The 20,862-nt window shown below is 39.2% G+C and overlaps 6 protein-coding genes across 6 annotated transcripts; 1 reads left to right on the top strand and 5 right to left on the bottom strand.

The window, feature by feature from the left end:
* Nucleotides 1-568: 568 nt before the first annotated feature.
* On the bottom strand, nucleotides 569-1,898 carry LOC125201080. The gene is made up of 2 exons (XM_048099027.1): nucleotides 1,721-1,898; nucleotides 569-1,637 (listed from the first exon to the last, which is right to left on the bottom strand). The coding sequence occupies exon 2, from the start codon at nucleotides 1,607-1,609 to the stop codon at nucleotides 875-877; it is 735 nt and encodes a 244-aa protein (XP_047954984.1). The 5' UTR covers nucleotides 1,610-1,637; nucleotides 1,721-1,898; the 3' UTR covers nucleotides 569-874.
* A 701-nt stretch (nucleotides 1,899-2,599) lies between these two features.
* LOC125196559 lies at nucleotides 2,600-3,611 on the top strand. Its single transcript, XM_048095158.1, has 2 exons — nucleotides 2,600-2,802; nucleotides 2,877-3,611. Exons 1-2 carry the CDS (start codon nucleotides 2,698-2,700, stop codon nucleotides 3,513-3,515), a joined length of 744 nt encoding a protein of 247 aa, XP_047951115.1. The 5' UTR covers nucleotides 2,600-2,697; the 3' UTR covers nucleotides 3,516-3,611.
* Nucleotides 3,612-8,392: 4,781 nt separating this feature from the next.
* On the bottom strand, nucleotides 8,393-9,710 carry LOC125200020 (disease resistance protein RGA2-like). The gene is made up of 3 exons (XM_048097827.1): nucleotides 9,433-9,710; nucleotides 9,217-9,322; nucleotides 8,393-9,157 (listed from the first exon to the last, which is right to left on the bottom strand). Exons 1-3 carry the CDS (start codon nucleotides 9,708-9,710, stop codon nucleotides 8,393-8,395), a joined length of 1,149 nt encoding a protein of 382 aa, XP_047953784.1.
* A 650-nt stretch (nucleotides 9,711-10,360) lies between these two features.
* On the bottom strand, nucleotides 10,361-11,596 carry LOC125200009 (putative disease resistance protein RGA3). Its single transcript, XM_048097820.1, has one exon. The coding sequence runs from the start codon at nucleotides 11,594-11,596 to the stop codon at nucleotides 10,361-10,363; it is 1,236 nt and encodes a 411-aa protein (XP_047953777.1).
* A 3,579-nt stretch (nucleotides 11,597-15,175) lies between these two features.
* Nucleotides 15,176-17,165, bottom strand: LOC125199998 (putative disease resistance protein RGA1). Its single transcript, XM_048097818.1, has 2 exons — nucleotides 15,657-17,165; nucleotides 15,176-15,262 (listed from the first exon to the last, which is right to left on the bottom strand). The coding sequence occupies exons 1-2, from the start codon at nucleotides 17,163-17,165 to the stop codon at nucleotides 15,257-15,259; spliced, it is 1,515 nt and encodes a 504-aa protein (XP_047953775.1). The 3' UTR covers nucleotides 15,176-15,256.
* Nucleotides 17,166-20,364: 3,199 nt separating this feature from the next.
* LOC125199988 (putative disease resistance protein RGA3) lies at nucleotides 20,365-20,781 on the bottom strand. Its single transcript, XM_048097810.1, has one exon. The coding sequence runs from the start codon at nucleotides 20,779-20,781 to the stop codon at nucleotides 20,365-20,367; it is 417 nt and encodes a 138-aa protein (XP_047953767.1).
* Nucleotides 20,782-20,862: the final 81 nt, after the last annotated feature.

Raw genomic sequence — 20,862 nt, 5'->3', positions numbered from 1 at the left:
AGCCTCGAGTATTTGGATGCTCAGTATTTGTCCATATACCAAAAACATGATCGAACTAAACTCTCTCCATGTGCCATAAAATGTGTCTCCGTGGGTTATGAAAATTCACAAAAGGGGTATAGGTGCTTCGACCCTAAAACCAATCGCATGTTCACAACCATGAACTGTAACTTTCTTGAAACTTTCTTGAAACTTTCTTGAAACAGACTACTTCTTTAACCACCTTAGCGATCGGAGGGAGAGTCACAGTGACCCACTAAGCCGGTTACCAGCCACATGCCTTTTTGCAGGTCAGATCAAATCAGTAATTCTACCCAACCATTTACACCAAAACTCAAAACCCAAAAGAATATTCCATATTCTCCTACTTTTTTTACTTTTCAATCTTAACTACATATTTATTTAAATTACACATTCACCCCACAATACTCTGTCAATAATTTTTCAAATGTAACTAAATAATTTGATACAATTATTATAATAATAATATATTATATTTATATATATTAAATATATTATGCATTCAATAAAAAATACATTAACTTCAAATTTATGTTACATCAAACGTACTACAATAACATTCAAACATAAATTAAAATACATTCAAAAACACCATAATTATATAAAACATAAGACAACCCGTAAAAAAGTAGCTAAAATTCAAGACTGCGTATTTGAGAAATTGTCCCACAAATGATCAACTAATGCATTTCGAAGTTCTAGATGTGCATTTTTATTTCTTATTGCGGCATACCGAGTCAAGTACTCTTGAAATCGAACATCTTCATTTGTCGTCATCTCAACTTCTGGTTGTGGTGCTTGTCTAGCATCTTGGATTGGAGAACTCAGGTCACGCTCATCTTCAACTATCATGTTATGCAAAATATATACATGTAATCATTATGTCACGCAACACTTCTTTATCCCAATACCGCATTGGTCCTGCTACAATTGAGAAACGTGATTGGAGAACACCAAATGCACGTTCTACATCTTTTCTACATGACTCTTGCCTTGCGGCAAAATATTTTGCCTTTGGGGTACGAGGCTCATGAATTGTTTGCACAATAGTAGACCATTTTGGGTATATTCCATCAGCTAGGTAATAACCCATATTGTATTCTTTGCCTTGAATAACATAATGAGCAGGAGGAGCAATACCTTGAGTGAGATTATAGAAAAGATGAGAGGAATCTAACACATTGATGTCGTTGTTGCTGCCGGGCAATCCAAAATAAGCATGCCATATCCAAAGATCATAATCTGCCACAGCTTCAAGGATAATTGTAGGACTTCCACTACGACCTGAATATGAACCGCTCCACCCTGTAGGACAATTTTTCCATTTCCAATGCATACAATCTAAACTACCTAGCATCCCTGGAAATCCACGTTGCTCACCAATATATAAAAGTCTAGCAATATCATTAGTTGTCGGGCTTCTCAAATATTGCGTTGAAAAAATTTCTATTATTGCACGGCAAAAACATTTTAGACTTTTGATCGCACTGCTCTCACTTATTTTAACATACTCATCACAAGCATCAGCTGGTACACCGTATGCCAATATACGAATATCAGTCCAAGCCTTCCGGTTCCATTTGGTCATTGCATGAAGTAGTCATCGTGTTCCTTAACTGCATCCACAATACGAAGGAACAATGGACGAGACATCCAGAATCTCCTACGAAACATGGTTTATTATACAATGGATTATTACCAAAAAAACCGTTGTACAATCTAGCGTGAGCACCCTCTCGGTCACGGTTGATGACAATATGCCCTGGAACTGATCCACGATATATTTGTGGACTTTGATGGTCATGAAGGTATTGAATCAACATGTTGTTGTTGTCACTTCTACGTTGCATATCCTGCATAAATTGGTTGTAAGTGTATATCATATGAGAATTTTCACCATCTTCATAAGAAGATGAGGAGCTAGACATAAAATTGGGATTCATTGTGAAGAAAAGATGAAGTTGAGTGATTGATTAATATGCCTTCAATTTATAATGATAAATGATCAAAACATGCCTTCAATTTATAATGATTTTACAAATGTACAATCTGCGTGCTTTTAATCGTAGCCACACATTGGAATATATATTTAAATCCTAGCCATCCATTCAAACTCCATAAACAAAAAAAAAAGAAACAAAAGAAGCACGATCCGCGTGCTTTCAATCGTAGCCACTCATCGCAAAAGTAGATCTAAATCCTAGCCATTCATTCAAATTCTAGAAACAAAAGAAGCACGATCCGCGTGCTTTCAATCGTAGCCACTCATCGCAAAAGTAGATCTAAATCCTAGCCATCCATTCAAATTCTAGATACAAAAGAAGCACGATCCGCGTGCTTTCAATCGTAGCCACTCATCGCAAAAGTAAATCTAAACCCTAGCCATCCATCAAAAAGTAGAAAAATCATTTCATATCTATAAATATAAGAAACCAAAACATCACAATTATCTCATCTCAGTTTTTATCTTTATCTTTTCCTCACAAAATGTCAGTTAGTAAAGAAAGTTACATAGAGGATGAAGACATACTTTTGTGTAAAGTTTATATGCAAATTTCACAAGATCCTAGCATAGGCACATCTCAATCATTAAACCGATTCTGGCAGCGCGTGGAAGATGGATTCAATCAAGCTGAAGAAAGAGCTCCGTCTTGGCCAGAGCGTACGCAAAGATCTATGCAGGCTCGTATTCAAGCCATCGAGAAAGCAACCAAAAAATTCCATGGATGTATCCGAGCTGCTGAAGCAAGAAATCGAAGCGGTGCTTCAAATGCAGACATTGTGAGTGTCTAATTATATTTTAATGTTTCATTTTCTCTTTGTACATGCGATTAATTGAATATAATTATTTGTAGATGAATGAAGCCATACAAATGCTCAAGACAGATTCAAAATACAAATCGGGTTGGAAATTTTCTCATGTTTGGGATATGATTAAAGATTTTGAAAAATTCAAAGATTGTGCAGGGAGCTCTAGACAACAAGCATCACGTGGGATGCAAAATTCTGATTCAGAAAGTCAGGCTCATACTTTGCATGGCTCGCAAACTTTGTCGTCTTCATTTCCTATGAGCTGTGATGATGGCGAGGAACAAATCCTTGGTGGTTCTTCTTCATCAAGGCCTATCGGGGTGAAGAAGGCTAAACTGAAGAAAAAACAGTCTGGTAACTCAGAATCATTTATTGTTGCTCTAGAAAAACAAAATGAGCAATATAGTGCAAGCATGAAACAAGCTCATGATAATATGTCTATGTTTTTGAAACAACAAAAGAATGGCCATGATCTCAAAACTATCAAGGAAGAAAATAAAATCATGGCTATGGACTTGAGCTCTATAGTCGATCCTGATAGTCGTGCTTATTTTCAAGCTGAGAGAAGACGCATTTTACAAAAAAGAGCTCAGCAACAAGAACCAAATAATTATGCAACTGGAACATATCCTTCGTACTTCGATAATATAGGAGGTTCTGGTTCTGGATTACCGGATTATTAGATTATGTTTTTCATTTTGTTATTGTAATTGTCGTTTGTCTTTATTTTAATTTTATGTCGTTGTAATGTAATTTGCATTTGTAGGATCAATTGTGGTGTGTTATGTAAAATAGGAGTACTTTTATTATTAAATATTGTACTATTATTTAATTTATTGTATTATAATATTACAATTCATACTCAATAAAATAATTAATACTAATAAAATAAATACTATATCAATTAACTTGTTGAATAATATTGATGAAATCGTCTATATCCTAAAACAAATAAATAGACTTCATTAAACATATGATAATTAATTAGCCTAATTAGCCCATGTTGTAATGAATTAGCCCATCTCAAATTCAAAAACAAATACATAGCCCATACCAATTAACTAAATATTATACTACTAATTAGCCCATGCCATTAAACCTAATTTTCTCTCAATCCCATCGCCGCCTTCTTCTTCTATCTTCCCCTTCTCTGTAATTTCCCCTTCTCCCTCCCATCGCCGTTACTCTTCAATCTTCTCCCTTGTTTGTATTTTCCCCTTCTCCCTTCTCTGTATTTTCGATTTCATCTCCAAATTCTTCAACCATCCATAACTCTCTATAATCAAGGTAAGTAGTTTCTTCATCTAATTCTTCTTCTCCAATTTTCCGTTTCTGCACTCTCAGCTCTCGGTCTTCTTCGAATATCATCAAAAAGGAAGGACTCAATTGCAATTTCTGGTAAGATTTGCGTCGAGCTACAGTGCTACTGCAAAGATGGAGGAGTACTGTTCACAAACGCAAAAAAAGGACAGATTTGGATGCGTTTTTGAGTATGGTTGGAGGTTGTTTTCACTGCAAAATTGCGTTATGCAGCATCGTTGGAGATGCCCTCATAGACAGTTACCAGCCACATGCCTTCTAACAGGTCAGACAAATCCAAGCCCACCAGCACGAGACTCTGAAGAAATACAGCCTGCACCAAACAGTGACACCGTCCAAGAAGATCCCCTACTGGTATCCATTGTAAGTGCTTATGATATTTCTCCCGTACATGTATATTGATATTTCTGGTGAGACTAACCTTGAGAGACAGATATTGAGCTTGATTCAGAAGAACAAAATGAATCAGAAATTTGCAACTTGCTGCAAGAAGAGATTAGTGAAGGAATTGAAGGATATAGACTGCCACCGAGACCCAATAGAGGAGTCCCGCCAAAAAGATATAGCCTTAAGATCATTGGCAGAAAAGACAAGTACTCCATTGTGAAATTGAAGGATATACACTGCCCACGCATTTGAGGCCACCTTATGCACCTTATGTGAAGATGAGGAGATTCCTTGTACTGTGGAAGAAGCTTGGAGACACAAACACTAGCGAGAGGCAATGCTGAAGGAAATGGGAGCTTTAGAAAGAAACAACACATGGGAGAAATGCAAAATACCAATGGAAAAGGGGCAGTTGGATGCAAGTGGGTGTTCACTATCAAACGACGACCAGATGGATCTATCGAGAGATACGATTGGTTGCAAAAGGCTACACGCAGACTTATGTAGTTGATTATGATGAGACTTTCTCTCCAGTAGAAAAAATGAACACCATTCGAGTGTTGCTCTCAGTTGCTGCAAATAGGAACTGGCCACTCCACTAATTTGATGTAACAAACGCATTCCTACATGGGGAACTAAAAAAGAGAAGTATACATGGAAGCACCACCGGGATTCTCAGAGGGATTTTAAAGAGGAGAAGGGTGTCGGTTGAAGAAGACTCTCTATGGACTCAAACAGCCACCAAGGGTGGTTTAGGAGATTCATAGAAGCCATGACCAAGCATGGGTTCCGGCAGAGTAACTCGTATCATACTTTGTTCTTGAAAAAGGGAGACGATAAAATCACATCCCTGATCATCTATGTAGATGACATGATCATCACGGGCGATGATACAGAAGAAATAGAAAGGCTAAAAGGGATCTTATTTCAAGAATTTGAGATGAAAGACTTGGGGAATCTTCAATATTTCTTGGGAATAGAAGTACTGCGCTCTGAGGGAGGAATTGTTTTGAGACAGAAGAAGTATATCTTGGATATTCTGGCTGAGACAGGTCTGATAGATTGCAAACCTGCCGATACACCAATTCTAGTGAATCACGGACTACAGATCTCTAAAAAGCTGCAAGTACCAGTGCCTAATGGGGAAGCTCATCTATCTCTCTCTCACGTATCTCAAGGGAACAACCATTGGACATGGAATACTGTTCAGAAAGAACGAACACCGAGGTGTTTATGGGTTCACTGATGCCGATTGGGCAAGTAACCCAATCGATTGAAAATCAACAGCTGGATACTTCACATTTGTTGAAGGTAATCTGGTAACATGGAGGAATAAGAAACAAAAGGTGGTGGCACTATCAAGTGCAGAAGCTGAATTCCAGGGGATAAAAAGTGGATTAATGGAGATCCTATGGCTAAGAAAGCCGATGGATGAAATTGGGCTCGTACAAGACAAGCAGGGAAGCAATCTGTAAACCCAGTACAACATGATAGAACGAAGCATGTTGAAGTTGACAGACACTTTATCAAAGAGAAGTTAGAAAATGAAGTTGTGTAGTTACCATTCGTCCGATCTGAAGATCAGCTGTCAGATATTCTCACTAAAGCCGTCAACTCAAGAAGCCTGTGAATGTACTAGGCAAGTTGAGTTTTGGAGATCCCACTACTCAACTTGAGAGGGAGTGTTAAGAAATAAAAGATACCAAAGAATAATCTCAATTATACTCCAAGATTAGAGTAGAATGATTGATAGTTGATTGATATTATACCATACTTACACATGTATGAACCCTATATAAAGGGCTAGTCTATGCAGTAATAAAACATCATCAAATTATCGATCTCATTTTTCCTCTCGTTGTTTCTCTATTCCTAAATCATGTCTAATATACCATTCAAGACAATAATTTTCCAACGCCAATATCAGATACACTACAAAAACTTAAAGAAAGGTAAGTAAAAACACAGAAACTTGCCATTAGTTCTACCTTAATCATGCATCTCACAAGTTTATGCATTTCACATGAACCAAATAGATTCAGTTTCAGGACATCAATTCAAAATACAACCAACTTACAAATATCATATTTTTAGTTTAGTTTTTACGATTTTGAGCCAATATGAAATAGAATTTTAATAAGGGCTTATATATACTCCCTAGGTCCACAAAAAATAATCTCATTTATGGATGCAAAAGAGTGTAAATGTATTGAGTTAACAATATAACACTCCCCTATAAACTTATAAGTCTCACATAGATATACTTGGCAGAATGGCCAATGGAATTACAAGAAAAAAACACGGGTAATAAAATAACGATAATAACTAGAGTAAACAAATTATCATATGATCTTTGAAGAAGGCAGCAAAAACAGAAAACAGTAACTCACAAACAATGTAAATATATAAATAAACTATAATCTATTCAATTTTAATTAATCGCAAATATCATAAACACAAGGAGGAAACAAGATTTTCATTTAGATTATCACAAACATCTTTCTTGCAGGGAAATGATTTTTTCAAACAGAGCAGCATCATTCATACTTCCTCTAGTAGATACTGTATGAAATAATCTAAGTAGAAGCACACAACAAGAATTTTTCCATTAAATACATATAAAATGTTGACCAACACAAATTATAAGCGCTTTCATTGGACTCTGTACACTTGTAGTAGTACTTGCTTCGCCCCTTGCCACTGTGCCAACTTTTAGAACTTCGGTGAGAAAAAAGGGGGCCAAGAGCTTTTTCTGCCGGCGATTCATCTACTGAGAAATCCATACTGCTTCAATTCTTGAAATTGAAATTCATCTATACAGGGTTTTAGTGTTTATAATTAAATGAGAGTGAGGAGTCGGGCTAAGCAATCGATTTTTCATCTTAGAATTGAAGTGAAGATATAAGCTCCAAGGGTGAGCCTCTTTTACTTCATTTCTTTATGATGTTTTGAAGTCTTAGCCTAGATGGTGGCCATGTCCTAGGAATAATATGTAGTGGAGAATAACATAACATCAAAATATCTTAAGATATTTCACCAAACAAAATATGTTATTCTACCAAACACAAAACCTTAAGATAGCAAAAAAATAGATAAGTAGAAATGAAGGTCTAATAGAAGATAACTCACAGAAAAACAGCAAATCTCTAAACATTGTAGAAAATGAATAGATAAGTAGAAAAGAGAGTCTACAATGAGCCAAGTCAAATCATTCAACCATCCCTCCCTTAAACTGATATGACAATAGCAGTTAGAAACTAAATCATCTCATCAAACTTGATTCTCCAGCTTGCACATTCCAAGAAAAATCATCTAACTACAAGCACACAAAAAAATCTTGCCACAAAATACTTGAAAAAGTTGATCAAAACAGAAATTCAGCCACATATTCTAAGACACTTGCATTTGACTATGCACACTCAAATATGTAAACAAGATTTTTTGTTGAGAATATCACCTATATATTTCTATTTGTGAAATGAACTTTTCAAACATAGCAGCATCATTCCTATTATATACTATGAAATCATACAAGTACAAGCACACAATAAGAATCTTGCTACAAATACTTTAGAAAAGCTAAGCAACACAGAAATTCAACCACAAATTCAAAGATACTTGCACTTGAACCTGTACTTGCTTCGCCCCCTGCCTCTATGTAACATTCCAAAGTTCATCCAACACTAGGGAAAGTTAAGAAATAAACAAGAATGTGAGCTAGTTTATTTTATGTTAATAAAAATTAGGTAATAAAGAAGAATACATTGATATAGAACTACTCACCAACTTCATATACTTCACCTTCAAGAAAGATGTCGATTGAATACAAAGTACTACTAAAACCATAGTTGAGTTACTTTGAAGAAATATAAATGCTGCGAACGTGGGAAATCTTGTGCCAATCCTCTCCACTTCCTCTCCGACATCGCCTCTCCAGCTGAGGGCACCCAACAATGATTAGCTTTTCCAGAATTGGTAGAGCTGGAATTGATACAACCTTTGGGCAGTCTTCCAAAATGAGTCTAATAAGAGATGGTAGCTGATCTGGGAGTGATTCCAGCTCAGGAAGATCATCTAGGTATATATTAGTGAGGTGCTCAATGACTTGAGACAAGCGCCTCATCTTTGGAAGATCCCGTAACATGAGGAACTCAAGATTATGGAGATGTTTAATTTCCTGCGGCAACTCTAGTACTTCTGGGCACTTCCATATGGCAAGGGTCTCCAAAGAAGTAAGTTGCCGCAGCATCCCTTCTGGCAAACATCTCATTATCTCACAATTGTTTAGACATAAACGTTTAAGCTCTTTTAAGATTTGCAGACCTTCTCTTGTCACAGAGATCTCTTTCGCATTATCGATTACCAATGTTTGGAGCTTATTGAAATTTGCCAGCATTTCTATTGGGAAACATGCTAGGCTCTCCTCAACTTCAATCCACAGGTCTCTAAGAATGATGTGCTCAGATAATAAACCCAAAGTTGAGCTACTGCATACTAGTGTCTCCAACTTTTGGAGGGATGGGAGTGGTGGCAGTATTAATAAAGAGCAATGCTCAATCAATAGAGCTTTGAGATTTGGGAATGCTTCTTTACTACTCTCCTGCTTATTTGATAGTCCCTTCAGATTTGGAGATCAACTAAACGCAGATGTTTCAAAGCCACGAACAGTATCTTTACTGGGTGACCACTCCCAACTTCTTCTTCTTCAATAATATACTCCATCCCCATATTCTTTAAATACAACTTCTCAAGATGAGGTAACTCTCCAAGTTTAGGAAAACACCTAATATTTTCACAATCACTTAAATTAATCTTAACTATTTTTCTTAGAGTTGAACTTTCCATCCAATGTGGAAGATATCTACCTCGGAAGCCTTTTATATGAAGAGAAACAATATTGGGTGAGGTTCAAGTGCTTCCAACACCCTTTCGTCAACTTCCTCCTCTAGCTTGGTTAAATCATTTCTTTGCCATGACAACCTCAACTCATGAAGATTATTTTTCTCTGCAATCTTCGCTTTCTTTGCATCCATATGGTCTTTTACTCTCTCCAGATGCCTAATGCGAAGCCTTCCACTGAGGTTCAAGCATTCCAGTTCCTCAAGTTGGTTACCTCTCTTGAGACCCACGACAAACATGCTCAATATTTTCAGGCCGTTTAATTCTCCCATTTTAGATGGAATCTCACACAACGAATTGCAGCCCCACAAACATAGATGCTGGAGATTACGTAAGGATGTGAGCTCGTCTGATGAAACGGCTGGAGTCTATCACAGTAATCCAAGTTGAGGGTTTGCAAATTCCAAAGAGTACATAATGAGTTAGGGAGAGTGCGAATTTCAGAACGAGACAAATTCAAGTATCGCAAATGTTTAAGATTGCTGATGGAAGGAGGCAAATATTTTATTGCTTTGCCCATTGCATCTAATACTCTTAAACTTTTGAGCTCCAAGATGGAAGTAATGTTCATATCTTGCTGAAAGGTTTTAGGAAACAAGGCAGTTTTTTGTTGCAAATTTACCTCTCGGATAGTTGATGTACTTGCTAGATTTCTTTCACTTTGTACTCCAGGAACTTTGTTCTCCATTATTGATTCTGCCAGATCATGAACGAGATCATGCATACCAATCTGTTTGGGTATAACACATTTGTTTGTAGAAGAGATCTGAGTAGTAGCTCATTACATATTTGATTTCCAACATCTTCCACTTGTAGAGTCCCCTTTGATGAAATGTAGCCATGAGCCATCCATAGAAGGATCAGTTCTTTCTTTTCAATGTAATGGTCCTTAGGAAATGCTGCAAAATAAGCAAAGCATTGCCTAAGTTCCACTGGAACATGATAATAACTCAATCTCAAAGCCGGCATTATCAAACTCTCTTCTCCCGACAACTTCCATATGCTCACTGTCTCTCACATGTATCCACTCCTCTTCTCTCCTTTTAAATCGTAGGATTCCTCCAAGCGTCGTAGCAGCAAGGGGCACTCCAGCACATTTCTTCACAATATGTTTCCCAGTTATTTCCAGCTGGGGAGGAACCTCTTCATCTGGTCCGAAGGCGCGCTGCTGCAGCAGCGCCCAACAGTGCTCATCCGACAGCCCCTCAAGACAATGACATGGAAGTGTTGTCATTATATCAGCAACCTTCTTCTGGCGTGTGGTGACGACAACCGATGAACCAGCTGAGCCACATGATAAAACATCTCTCAACTCAAACCATTTATCCTGGTTGTCATTCCAAACATCATCCATCACAATCAAATATCTTTTTTTGCTCAACAATTCCCAGAGGCGACGCTCTATAGCATCCAAGTGCTGCAGATCCGTTGCTTTTCCACTCCCCGTGGCAGATTCAATCATGGCCTTCACCAAAGTTTTCATTTCAAAGTTATCAGAAACACAAACCCAAATCCTTACATCGAAGTGTTGTTCCACTTGCGGATCGTTGAAGACTAGTCGAGCGAGAGTGGTCTTGCCAAGTCCGCCAATACCGATGATTGGCAGCACAGACATCTCCTGTTTATCCTTCACATCATTCACCAACATCTTCACAATCTTGTCTTTATCTTCTTCCCTGCCAAGAATCTTATCAGACTCGTTCAACAGGGAAGCCGTCTCGCGCGACGCAAGAGATACTTCTCTTGGCCTATGAACAGGCATCTCGCGCAGATGAAACTTAGTGCGCTCCGCAGCAATGGCCTCCACTTTCTCGTTGACTTGCTTCATTCTCCTTGCAATTTTGTGGCAATACAAAATTTTCTTGAGGCTGTAGCGGCTGAGTTTGGAATGAGAGTGGTTGAGTTTGGAGACATGAGTGTTGCACTCATCCAAAACGTCATCAACCTCGTAAGCAATAGCGTTGAGCTTTTGAAGCCAGTTTCGAATTGCTTTGCTCTCGGTTTGCTTGTCTACAGCATCCTCCAACACAGCTTGGATGGTGGTGAGAGTGCTGCAGAGCTTCTTCATCTCATTGTCAACACCCAAGATCAGTCCGATCTCCCGGTTGATAAGAGAGATCAGTTTGTCAAGAACGAGTTGAAGAAATGCCTCTGCCATTATGGAACAACAACAAATCAAGGATTCTTTTTCTGATAGGCAAAGCAGATATGAGAAGGATGAATGCCAGAGGATGATGGTATATTGGTATGTCACTTATTGCAAGAATTGTCAATTTGTATAAAAGTTGAGGAATGGGCCACCTTCCTTTGTCTTATGTTCTACAATTCAAATATTAGGAATGGAATGATTAGATGTATATTAGACGGTTTGTCCATATGTTAATCAAGATTAAATTGTTTATTGGTTTGATGATAACATCCACTTCACCCTCTCAATACTCCGGCTGTGCGTGGAGACCTTCCGTCGGGCAGCAGCTAGCGTAGGGAACTATGGATTCAAAGCATTTCGCAAGGCATTTGGCCAAAATAATATATTGATTTATTGGATGAATAAAATGATAACAATGTATCCCATTTATAATACTAGAATACTACCCTAACTTATTGAATAAGAAAACTAAGATATGGAAAAGATATGGTGAAATAAAAGATACTAAATAATTATGAGATATGATCGTATCAACTCCCCCAAGGTTAAAATCCGCCTTGTCCTTAAGGTGGAAACTACGAAGCAACAACGGTAGTTGAAAGCAAAAGCTTTGGTGAGGCGTCTCCTCCTGGATCAAACACACACCGAACAGCTGAACGTCTCCCTTTATCACCTCCATCAAAAATCAACAAAGGAGACCCAATGTTGTCGGCAAAATTCCATGCCAAAACGAAAAGCTTGTCCATGCCTCTCACAATGCTCAAACATGGCGTGTCATTGCGTGGCGAGATAAGCCTTGCATCGGTGTCGAGCGATGTTGATTGAAGATTCAGACTTGGGACATCACCGACATTTAAATCCACATAGACACAAGCAAGTGCATGCGAACCGTAGTGAGCATCCCCTGTCTTACCCAACTCTTCCGCTTTTAATTTAAGCTCATCCTCAAACAACCTTGCCTTTTCCCATTTCCTTTTGATTGTCTTGTTTTCATATTTCCGGGATGTCTTAAAAGGGCTCGGATTCTCCATGCTCTCTCCCCTCGTCTTCTCGTCAAACACAAAAATATTTCTCTTTGCTCTAAATTAGATCGAAAAGGGGTCGGGTTTTTTTTCTCCCGATAGTCTCCGTTCTTTTAAAACTCAAATTTCCCTTTTGTGTTAACATAAGATCATCAATCTTTATCATATGCCCCGGCAGGCCCCACGATTTTCGTCTTTTGGGGTCTCTTCGAGGACCCATTTGGTACAACGGGGTTACCCCCCTTGTGGCGGTTGTTGGGGAAAATCCCCCTAGATTTTTAAAAATATTCTCCCGATTTACCCGGGGGGAGGGGGCGGTTGCCCAATCGCTATTTCCGTTGTAATAATTCACGGCCTAGTTGGGGCGGGCAAGGGGGGGGCCGAGAGGGGGCAACTAGGCCCGGCGGGGTCGGGGCACACGCGGGGCCGCGGTGGTGGGAAAAGCTGCCGGCGCACTTCCCCAAATCCCAATAGGTAGGGGGCTGGGGTTTGACTTGTCACCGCCCAGCGGGGGAAACCCCCCGGTGGCTGTTCGCGGGTGCGGGGCAGGTGGGGTGGGGCCGGGCCCCACCCATCACCTCCCTCTCACGGGAAGTGGGCCCCCGTCCACGGGGGCCCGGGGGCCCCTTCGGGTAGTTCCCGCTTTCGCATGGTGAGTCCCGACGCGTCGGCCTGCCCTTCTCTATGCGATCCCGCATCAATGCGGCGTGCGCGGCCATAGCTAGGGTTTCTGGGGCGAGACCACCTCTCCCAATTACGTCTTCGCCTTGCCCCGTCACCATCAGAATCGTCGTCATCGTCATACCCTATTCGCTAATCATGCCTACGGTTGGGGTTTGGTTCAAAATTATCGAACCGGCGATGCGTTTCATCCCTCCAAGAATCAAATTTATCTAGTCTATCAAACAATTGATCCAGTTTGCCGCTAATGGCGTCGTCGTTGTTGCCGTCATCCAAAGGCCGAGTAGACGGCTCCTCGTCCAAGGGTGGTCGCTGAAGTCCCAGGTAATCACGATGGACACCGACGTTGTTGCGGCGGGAAGAACCGTTCGGAAAAGTGTCCGGGCGGTGGCTCCCCCAAGTTTCTTTCCCGTTATTATGAAAGCAGGACATGAGTATCTCTCAATGAAAGCACCAGTTGTTAAGGATCTAAATCCCTAAAGATCTGATAAAACGAAAAATAACAAGATAAAGATAATCCGTTGCCCGTGAGGGTCGGCGGAGATAAGGATCTGGGCGACTGTGCGCGGGTTTCGAACCCGTCGGGCAACGGCTACAGATCAAATATACGTTCCCGATCTGTGCGCGGAGACCTTCCGTCGGACAGCCGGTAGCGTAGGAAATTATGGATTCAAAGCATTTCGCAAGGCATTTGGCCAAAATAATATATTCATTGATTGGATGATTAAATATGATAACAAGCTCGCCTATTTATAATGCTAGACTTCTACCCTAACTTATTGAATAAGAAAACAAAGATATGGAAAAAATATGGTGAAATAAAAGATACTAAATAATTAGGAGATATGATCGTATCAACTCCCCCGCGGTTAATAATCCAGTGCACTTGGCCTACGGACCAGCTGCACTAGTACTTGAAGAGGAGTTGTATTTCCAAGAATTGAATTGTCAATTTGTATAAAAGTTGAGGAAAGGGCCATCTTGCATTGTCTTTTGTTCCATAATTCAAATGTTAGCAATGGAATAATTTGATGCATATTAGACGGTTTGTCCATATGAAAATCAAGATTGAATTGTTTATTGGTTTGATGATAAGATCCACTTCACCTTATTAATACTTTCTCATTGATGCTATGATCCACTAAATATTTCTAACCACTCACTGGGACCACTATGCATTGCCTATTTTCTAAAGTGTAACTATCAAGTCTTTATTCTCTCTCGACTCAACATGTGGATTTCATTTAGTTTGTGGTAATTTATTATTTTTTTTTTGTTTTTTCTTTTGGCTGTTACAGCAAGAGCTGCGCATCAAGGAATATGGTATGAGGTCGAATGTAGTCGCAAAGTTTTTGGATTACAAGATGGCTAACTCTTCGGATTCGTTCTTTAATTTATCAGTTTGGTCTAGTATTATGTACACTAGCATGCAAGGATTAACAACGATTAATTTAACATATATCTGTACAGAAAAAGGATATAGAAATTCAAAAGTTCAGAAATGTCATAAAGGCAAAGAGGATGTAGATTCCGGAATGATATACACTAATACTCAATGTCAATACGACTTTGCTGTTTCAACTAAAGAACCTCTCAAGATGAGGTAGCTCTCCCACTTTTGAAAAACGCCTAAGATTTTCACAATTACTTATATCAATCTTAACTATTTTTCTCAGTGTTGAATTTGTCATCCAACATGGAAGATATCTACCACTAAAGCCTTGTATGAAAAGATGTTCAAGATTGGGGTGAGGTTCAAGTGCCTCCAACACTCTTTCATCAACTTCCTCCTCTAACTGGTATAAATCGTTTCTTTGCCACGACAAACTCAAATCTCGTAGATTGTGTTTATCAGCAATCTTTGCTTTCTTTGCATCCATATGGTCTTTTACTCTCTCCAGATGTCTAATCTCAAGCCTTCCACCGAGGTTCAAGCATTTCAGTTCCTCAAGTTGGTCATCTTTCTTCATACCTACTACAAACATACTCAATGTTTTGAGGCCATTTAACTCTATAATTTTAGATGGCATCTCACACAATGAGTTGCACCCATATAAACATAGATATTGGAGATTTCGTAAAGTTGAGAGCTTCTTAGGTAAAGCCACAAGCCTATTACAGTAATCCAAGTTGAGGATTTGCAGATTCCAAAGAGTACATAACAAGCCCGGGAGAGTGCGAATTTCAGAACGAGATAAATTCAAAATTCGCAAATGTTTAAGATTACCAATGGAAGAAGGTAAACCTTTTATTGCTAGACTAGTTGCATCTAATACTCTTAAACTTGTGAGCTCTAAGATGGAAGTAATGTTCATATCTTGCTGAAAAGTTTTGGGAAAAACTGCAAATTTTTTTAGCAAATTTACCTCGCGGATAGTTGATGCACTTGTGAGATTTCTTTCACTTTGTACTCCTGTGACTTTGTTCTCCATTATTGATTCCGCAAGATCATGAACGAGATCATGCATACTAATCCTGTTCATGTAATCCACTTGTAGAAGAGATCGGAGTAGTAGCTCATCACATATTTGATTTCCAACATCTTCTAGTTGTAGACTCCCCTTTGATGAAATGTATCCATGAGCAATCCATAGAAGGATCAGTCGTTCCTTTTCAATGTAATGATCCTTAGGAAAGGCTGCAAAATATGCGAAGCATTGTCTGAGTTCCAGTGGAAGATGATGATAGCTCAATCTCAACGCTGGCATGATCAAACTCTCTTCTGCTGACAACTTCCAAATATCATTATCTCTCACATATATCCACTCATATTCCTTTCTTTTAAACCGTAGGATTCCTCCAAGCGATGTAGCAGCTAGAGGCACTCCAGCACATTTCTTCACGATCTGATTCCCAATTATCTTCAATTGTGACGACACTTCTTCTCCTGGACCGAAGGCGCGCTGCTCCAGTAGCACCCAACAGTGCTCATCCGACAGCCCCTCAAGGTAATAACATGGAAGTGTTGTCATTAAATCAGCAACCTTCTTCTGACGTGTGGTGACGATGACAAATGAGCCTGTTGAGCCACATGATAGAACATCTCTCAACTCAAACCATTTATCCTGGTGGTCGTTCCAGACATCATCCATCACAATCAAGTATCTTTTTTTGCTCAACAAGTCCCAGAGGCGACGCTCTACAGCATCCAAGTGCTGCAGACACGAAGCTTCTCCACTCCCCATGGCAGATTCAATCATGGCCTTCACTAAGGTCTTCATCTCAAAGTTTTCAGAAACACAAACCCAAATCCTTACATCAAAGTGCTCTTCCACCTGTGGATCGTTGAATACTAGTCGAGCGAGAGTGGTCTTCCCAAGGCCACCAACACCGATGATTGGCAGCACGGAGATCTCCTGTTTTTCCTTCCCATCATTCAACAACATCTTCACAATGTTGTCTTTATCTTTTTCCCTGCCATGAATCTTATCAGACTCGTTCAACAGGGAAGCCGTCTCGCGTGAGGCAAGAGCAACTTCTCTTGGCCTATGAACAGGCATCTCACGCAGATGAAACCTACCACGCTCCGCAGCAATGGCCATCATTTTCTCGTTGACTTGCTTCATTCTTCTTGCGATGTTGTGGCGATACAAAAAATTCTTGAGGCTTTTGCGGTTGAGCTTTGAATGAGTGTTGTTGAGTTTGGAGACATGAGTGTTGCACTCATCCAAAATGTCATCAATCTCATAAGCAAGAGTGGTGAGCTTCTGCAGCCAGTCACGAATTGGCTTGCTCTGGATTTGCTTGTCTTCCGCATCCTCCAACACAGCTTGGATGGTGGTGAGAGTGCTGCACAGCTTCTTCATTTCATTGTCAACGCCCAAGATCAGTACGATCTCCTCCTTGATAAGAGAGCTAAGAAATGCCTCTGCCATTTTGGAAAAACAACAATTTTTGAAATGAGCCACAAAACAGACCAAATTTGTGGAAATCCAGTTTCCGAATCCTAACTCTAATTTTGTCCAACTTTGAAGGCCAGTAACCTCTTTGCTCAAGCTCCGTTTCTGTTCGCTTCAAACTGGGGACCGAACCTTGTTATCTAGTTTCTGAAGCATCCACTTGAGCTCCTCCCGAAGTTCGAAATAGGCCTGTGTATGCGTGGCCTTGAATATAGCCGAGCAGCCAAAGGATTTTGGAAACCTTGTGAACCCAACTTTGAGAAGGCATAGATCCCTCATCTGAACTCCTAATAAAGTGAATCCGACAGTATTATAAACCTTTGGCTTGCCAATATCTGCCAACATCTTGATGAGTGGCCTTTAAGGCTAAGTCCCCTTCATTCCCCTTCGAAGTGAGCTTGGAGAGGTGGGCTAACCCTTATTCATACACCATACTAAACATTTCGAACCACTCACTAAGACCACCTTTTCATTGTCTATTTGTTCCTTAGATTTAAATTTAATGATTAAAATTTTATGATTGTAAATAGTACATCACAGTGGAATAATTAACTTACACTTGAGAAACTTAGCTAAGATCTCGGAATGAGAAAAGAAGGCCATCAAACTTCAAACATCTACGTCTTCGGGCACCAAACAGAATCCTGAACATCTTCAAACATCAAACAATCATACACCAACATTAATATCAGATAAACTACAAAAACTTCAAGAAAGCTAAGTGAAAACACAAAAACTTGGCATTAGTCCTTAATCATGCCTCTAGCAATCTTTATCATTGTTGACATGTTTGTGCATTTCACATAAACCAAACAGATTCACCACAGCACTTCAAAATACTACCAACTACCAAGATCATAATATTAGTTTAGCTTTTTTTTTTTCGATTTTGAGCCAAAATCAAATTTATCAAAGACTGAAAACCAAACAGAACTCATAATGGACTATTGAACACTTCACTTGAATTGAGTAAAAATATCCAACTTTTGCAATCATCCATTAATTACACACACATAGAGTGATAGAGAGATGTCACTGACCACAAATCAACTTCGGTGAGGTTAAAAAGGGGGCCAAGAGCTTTTTCCGCCGGCGATCAATCTACTGAGAAAGCCGGCGCTTCATCTTCTTGAAACTGGAATTCATCTAAAGAGGACTTTGGTGTTTATCTTTTTTCATAGTAATGGAATTTGTTGCTTTCAAGGAGCTCTAATTTAAATAGATAAGTAAATTACACAACTAAATTATATGTTGATGTAATTATGATATCTTAAGTATAATTTATTTAAGTTTAAATAACGTAACAAGGCCTAAAGGGACATATTCCAAGCTTCCTATTTCTATACACCATATCTTATAATATAAATGAATTCTTAAATAAAACATATAGATATATATTAAACCATCATTCTTCAGTAAGTAGGTGAAGAAAAATCTTTTGAATTTAAGTATACTTAGAGTAAAATAAATGTTTGTTGTGATATTTATATATGGCATTCGAGTATTCACGCCGATGACTGACTGCCGTCCCCACGGTAAAGTGAATACGTCCGAGCAACCAAGAAGGTAAAGCACTGAGATATCGCTACGACTCTACCAGACCTTGGAGGGCCGGACATGGAGGAACGATGGAAACTGTGGGACACGATAAGGGCTTGCAACTTGAAGTGGCAATAGGGAAGGCAATCAGAGTGGTTATAACACGAGTGGAATGCAACGAGGAAAATTCGCAAGGCTAGCCATGGACATTGATCTCACGCACTTGCTCGTGTCGAAATTTATGATGGATGAGATGGAGAGGAATTTAAGGTGGAATATGAAAATTTGAGCGACCATAGTTTTTGTTGCGGCATGTATGGTCACCTTCATGCAAACTGTGCTCATAAGCCAGCAGACAAGGAGGATGTGTGTCAAAAAATGCTAATGCGTATGGGCTATGGATGATAGTTGAAAAAATGAAGGCAGGGGCGACGTATGGAATCTAAAAAGGACTTTGTTGATCGCACTTTATCGAGCCCTTCCCTTTTCCACTAGTCATGCCATATCTGGTCTATGTTACAGCACCAACACTCGCCACACTAGCCAAAGGCAATAGCTATGGTTGACAATGAACCATGATGACATGTGAACATATCTAGTCATGATTTTTCGCCTCTTCCATTTTCAGGTTATGGATCCGCCACTGGTCTGTTGAATCTTCGATACACACCACAATTTAATTCACGTCTCACACTTAGCAATACAACCATCAAGCTCTCAAACTTCTCCCCATCTCCCACTTCTTCCTCTCTTCATCTCCCTTGCGAAAATCTTGAGATCTCTTCGAGCAAGGGAAGCAAGTAAGAGAGGTGAGGAGTCGAGCTAAGCAATCGATTTCTGGGCTTAAATTTCAAGTGAAGATATAAGCTTTAAGGGTGGCCATGTCATAGGAATAATATGAAAATGTCTACTGAAACTGGAACTGAATGGAACAGCATAACATCAACATTGTAATAGAGTCATTCTTTGCTTCCGCCAACACAACAATGTTTACACCGTTAACGGCCATGATTCAGGTCTAGAAATGTATGACTCGATTGAATTTCAAATATTGGCAAACAAAATATGTAATTCTACCGAACACAGCACCTTAAGATAGCAAAGAAATAGATGAGTAGAAAAGAAGGTCTAATTAATGTACTTGCAAGATAACTCAGCAGAATAACAGCTAATCTCTAGACATTGTAGCAAAGAAATAGACAACTAGATATGAGTCAAGTCAAATCATTCAACAAACCTTCCCTTAAATTTGGTTCTCCAAGTAAAAACATCTAACTACAAGCACACAATCAAAATTTTGCCACCAAATACTTAAAAAAGTTGAGTAAAACAGAAATTCAGCCACATATTCTAAAACCTCTAAATCAGAAATTCAGCCACACTCAAAGCTGTACTACTTCGTGCCAACTTTCCAAAGTTCCTCCAACACTACAAAAAATAAAGAAACAGACAAAAATAAGAGTTAGTATATTGTACTAAGTAAATAAAAAAGTAAAATAAAGAAGAATACCTTGAAATACAATTACTCACCATCTTTGTAATCTTCTTCCAATGTTGTTTCTGTTACATCTTCTTAATCTTGAAGAATGATGTCACTTGAACACATTTACATAAAATCAAACAAAAAATAGTTGAGTTATTTTGGAGAAATATCGATTCTGCGAACATGGGAAATCTTGTGCCAATCCTCACCGCTTCTTTTCTGACATCGCCTTCCCAGCTCTGGGCATCCACTGATGCTTAGAACTTTCAGATTTGGCAGAGGTGGAATCGATATAACCTTTGGGCAGTGTACAACAAAGAGTGAATCAAGAGATGGTAGCTGATCCGGGAGTGTTTCGAGCTCAGGAAGATCACATAGGTATAGCAAAGTGAGCTGCTGAAAAGCTTGAGGCAAGTGCGTCATCTTGGGTAGATCATGTAACACAAGATACTCAAGATTATGAAGATGTTTAATATCCTCTGGAAGCTCTACAAACTCTTGGCAATCCCATATCTGGAGGAATTCCAGAGCAGTAAGGTGCCCCAACATCCCTTCGGGTAAACATCTCATTGTCTGACAACTATCCAGGCATAATCGTGTAAGCTCTTTTAAGGATTGCATAACTTCTCTTGTCACAGAAATCTCTTTTGC

This window comes from Salvia hispanica, chromosome 1 (assembly GCF_023119035.1).
Source record: "Salvia hispanica cultivar TCC Black 2014 chromosome 1, UniMelb_Shisp_WGS_1.0, whole genome shotgun sequence".
Taxonomy (NCBI): domain Eukaryota; kingdom Viridiplantae; phylum Streptophyta; class Magnoliopsida; order Lamiales; family Lamiaceae; genus Salvia; species Salvia hispanica.
This window is presented reverse-complemented; position numbering and strand designations above follow the sequence as displayed.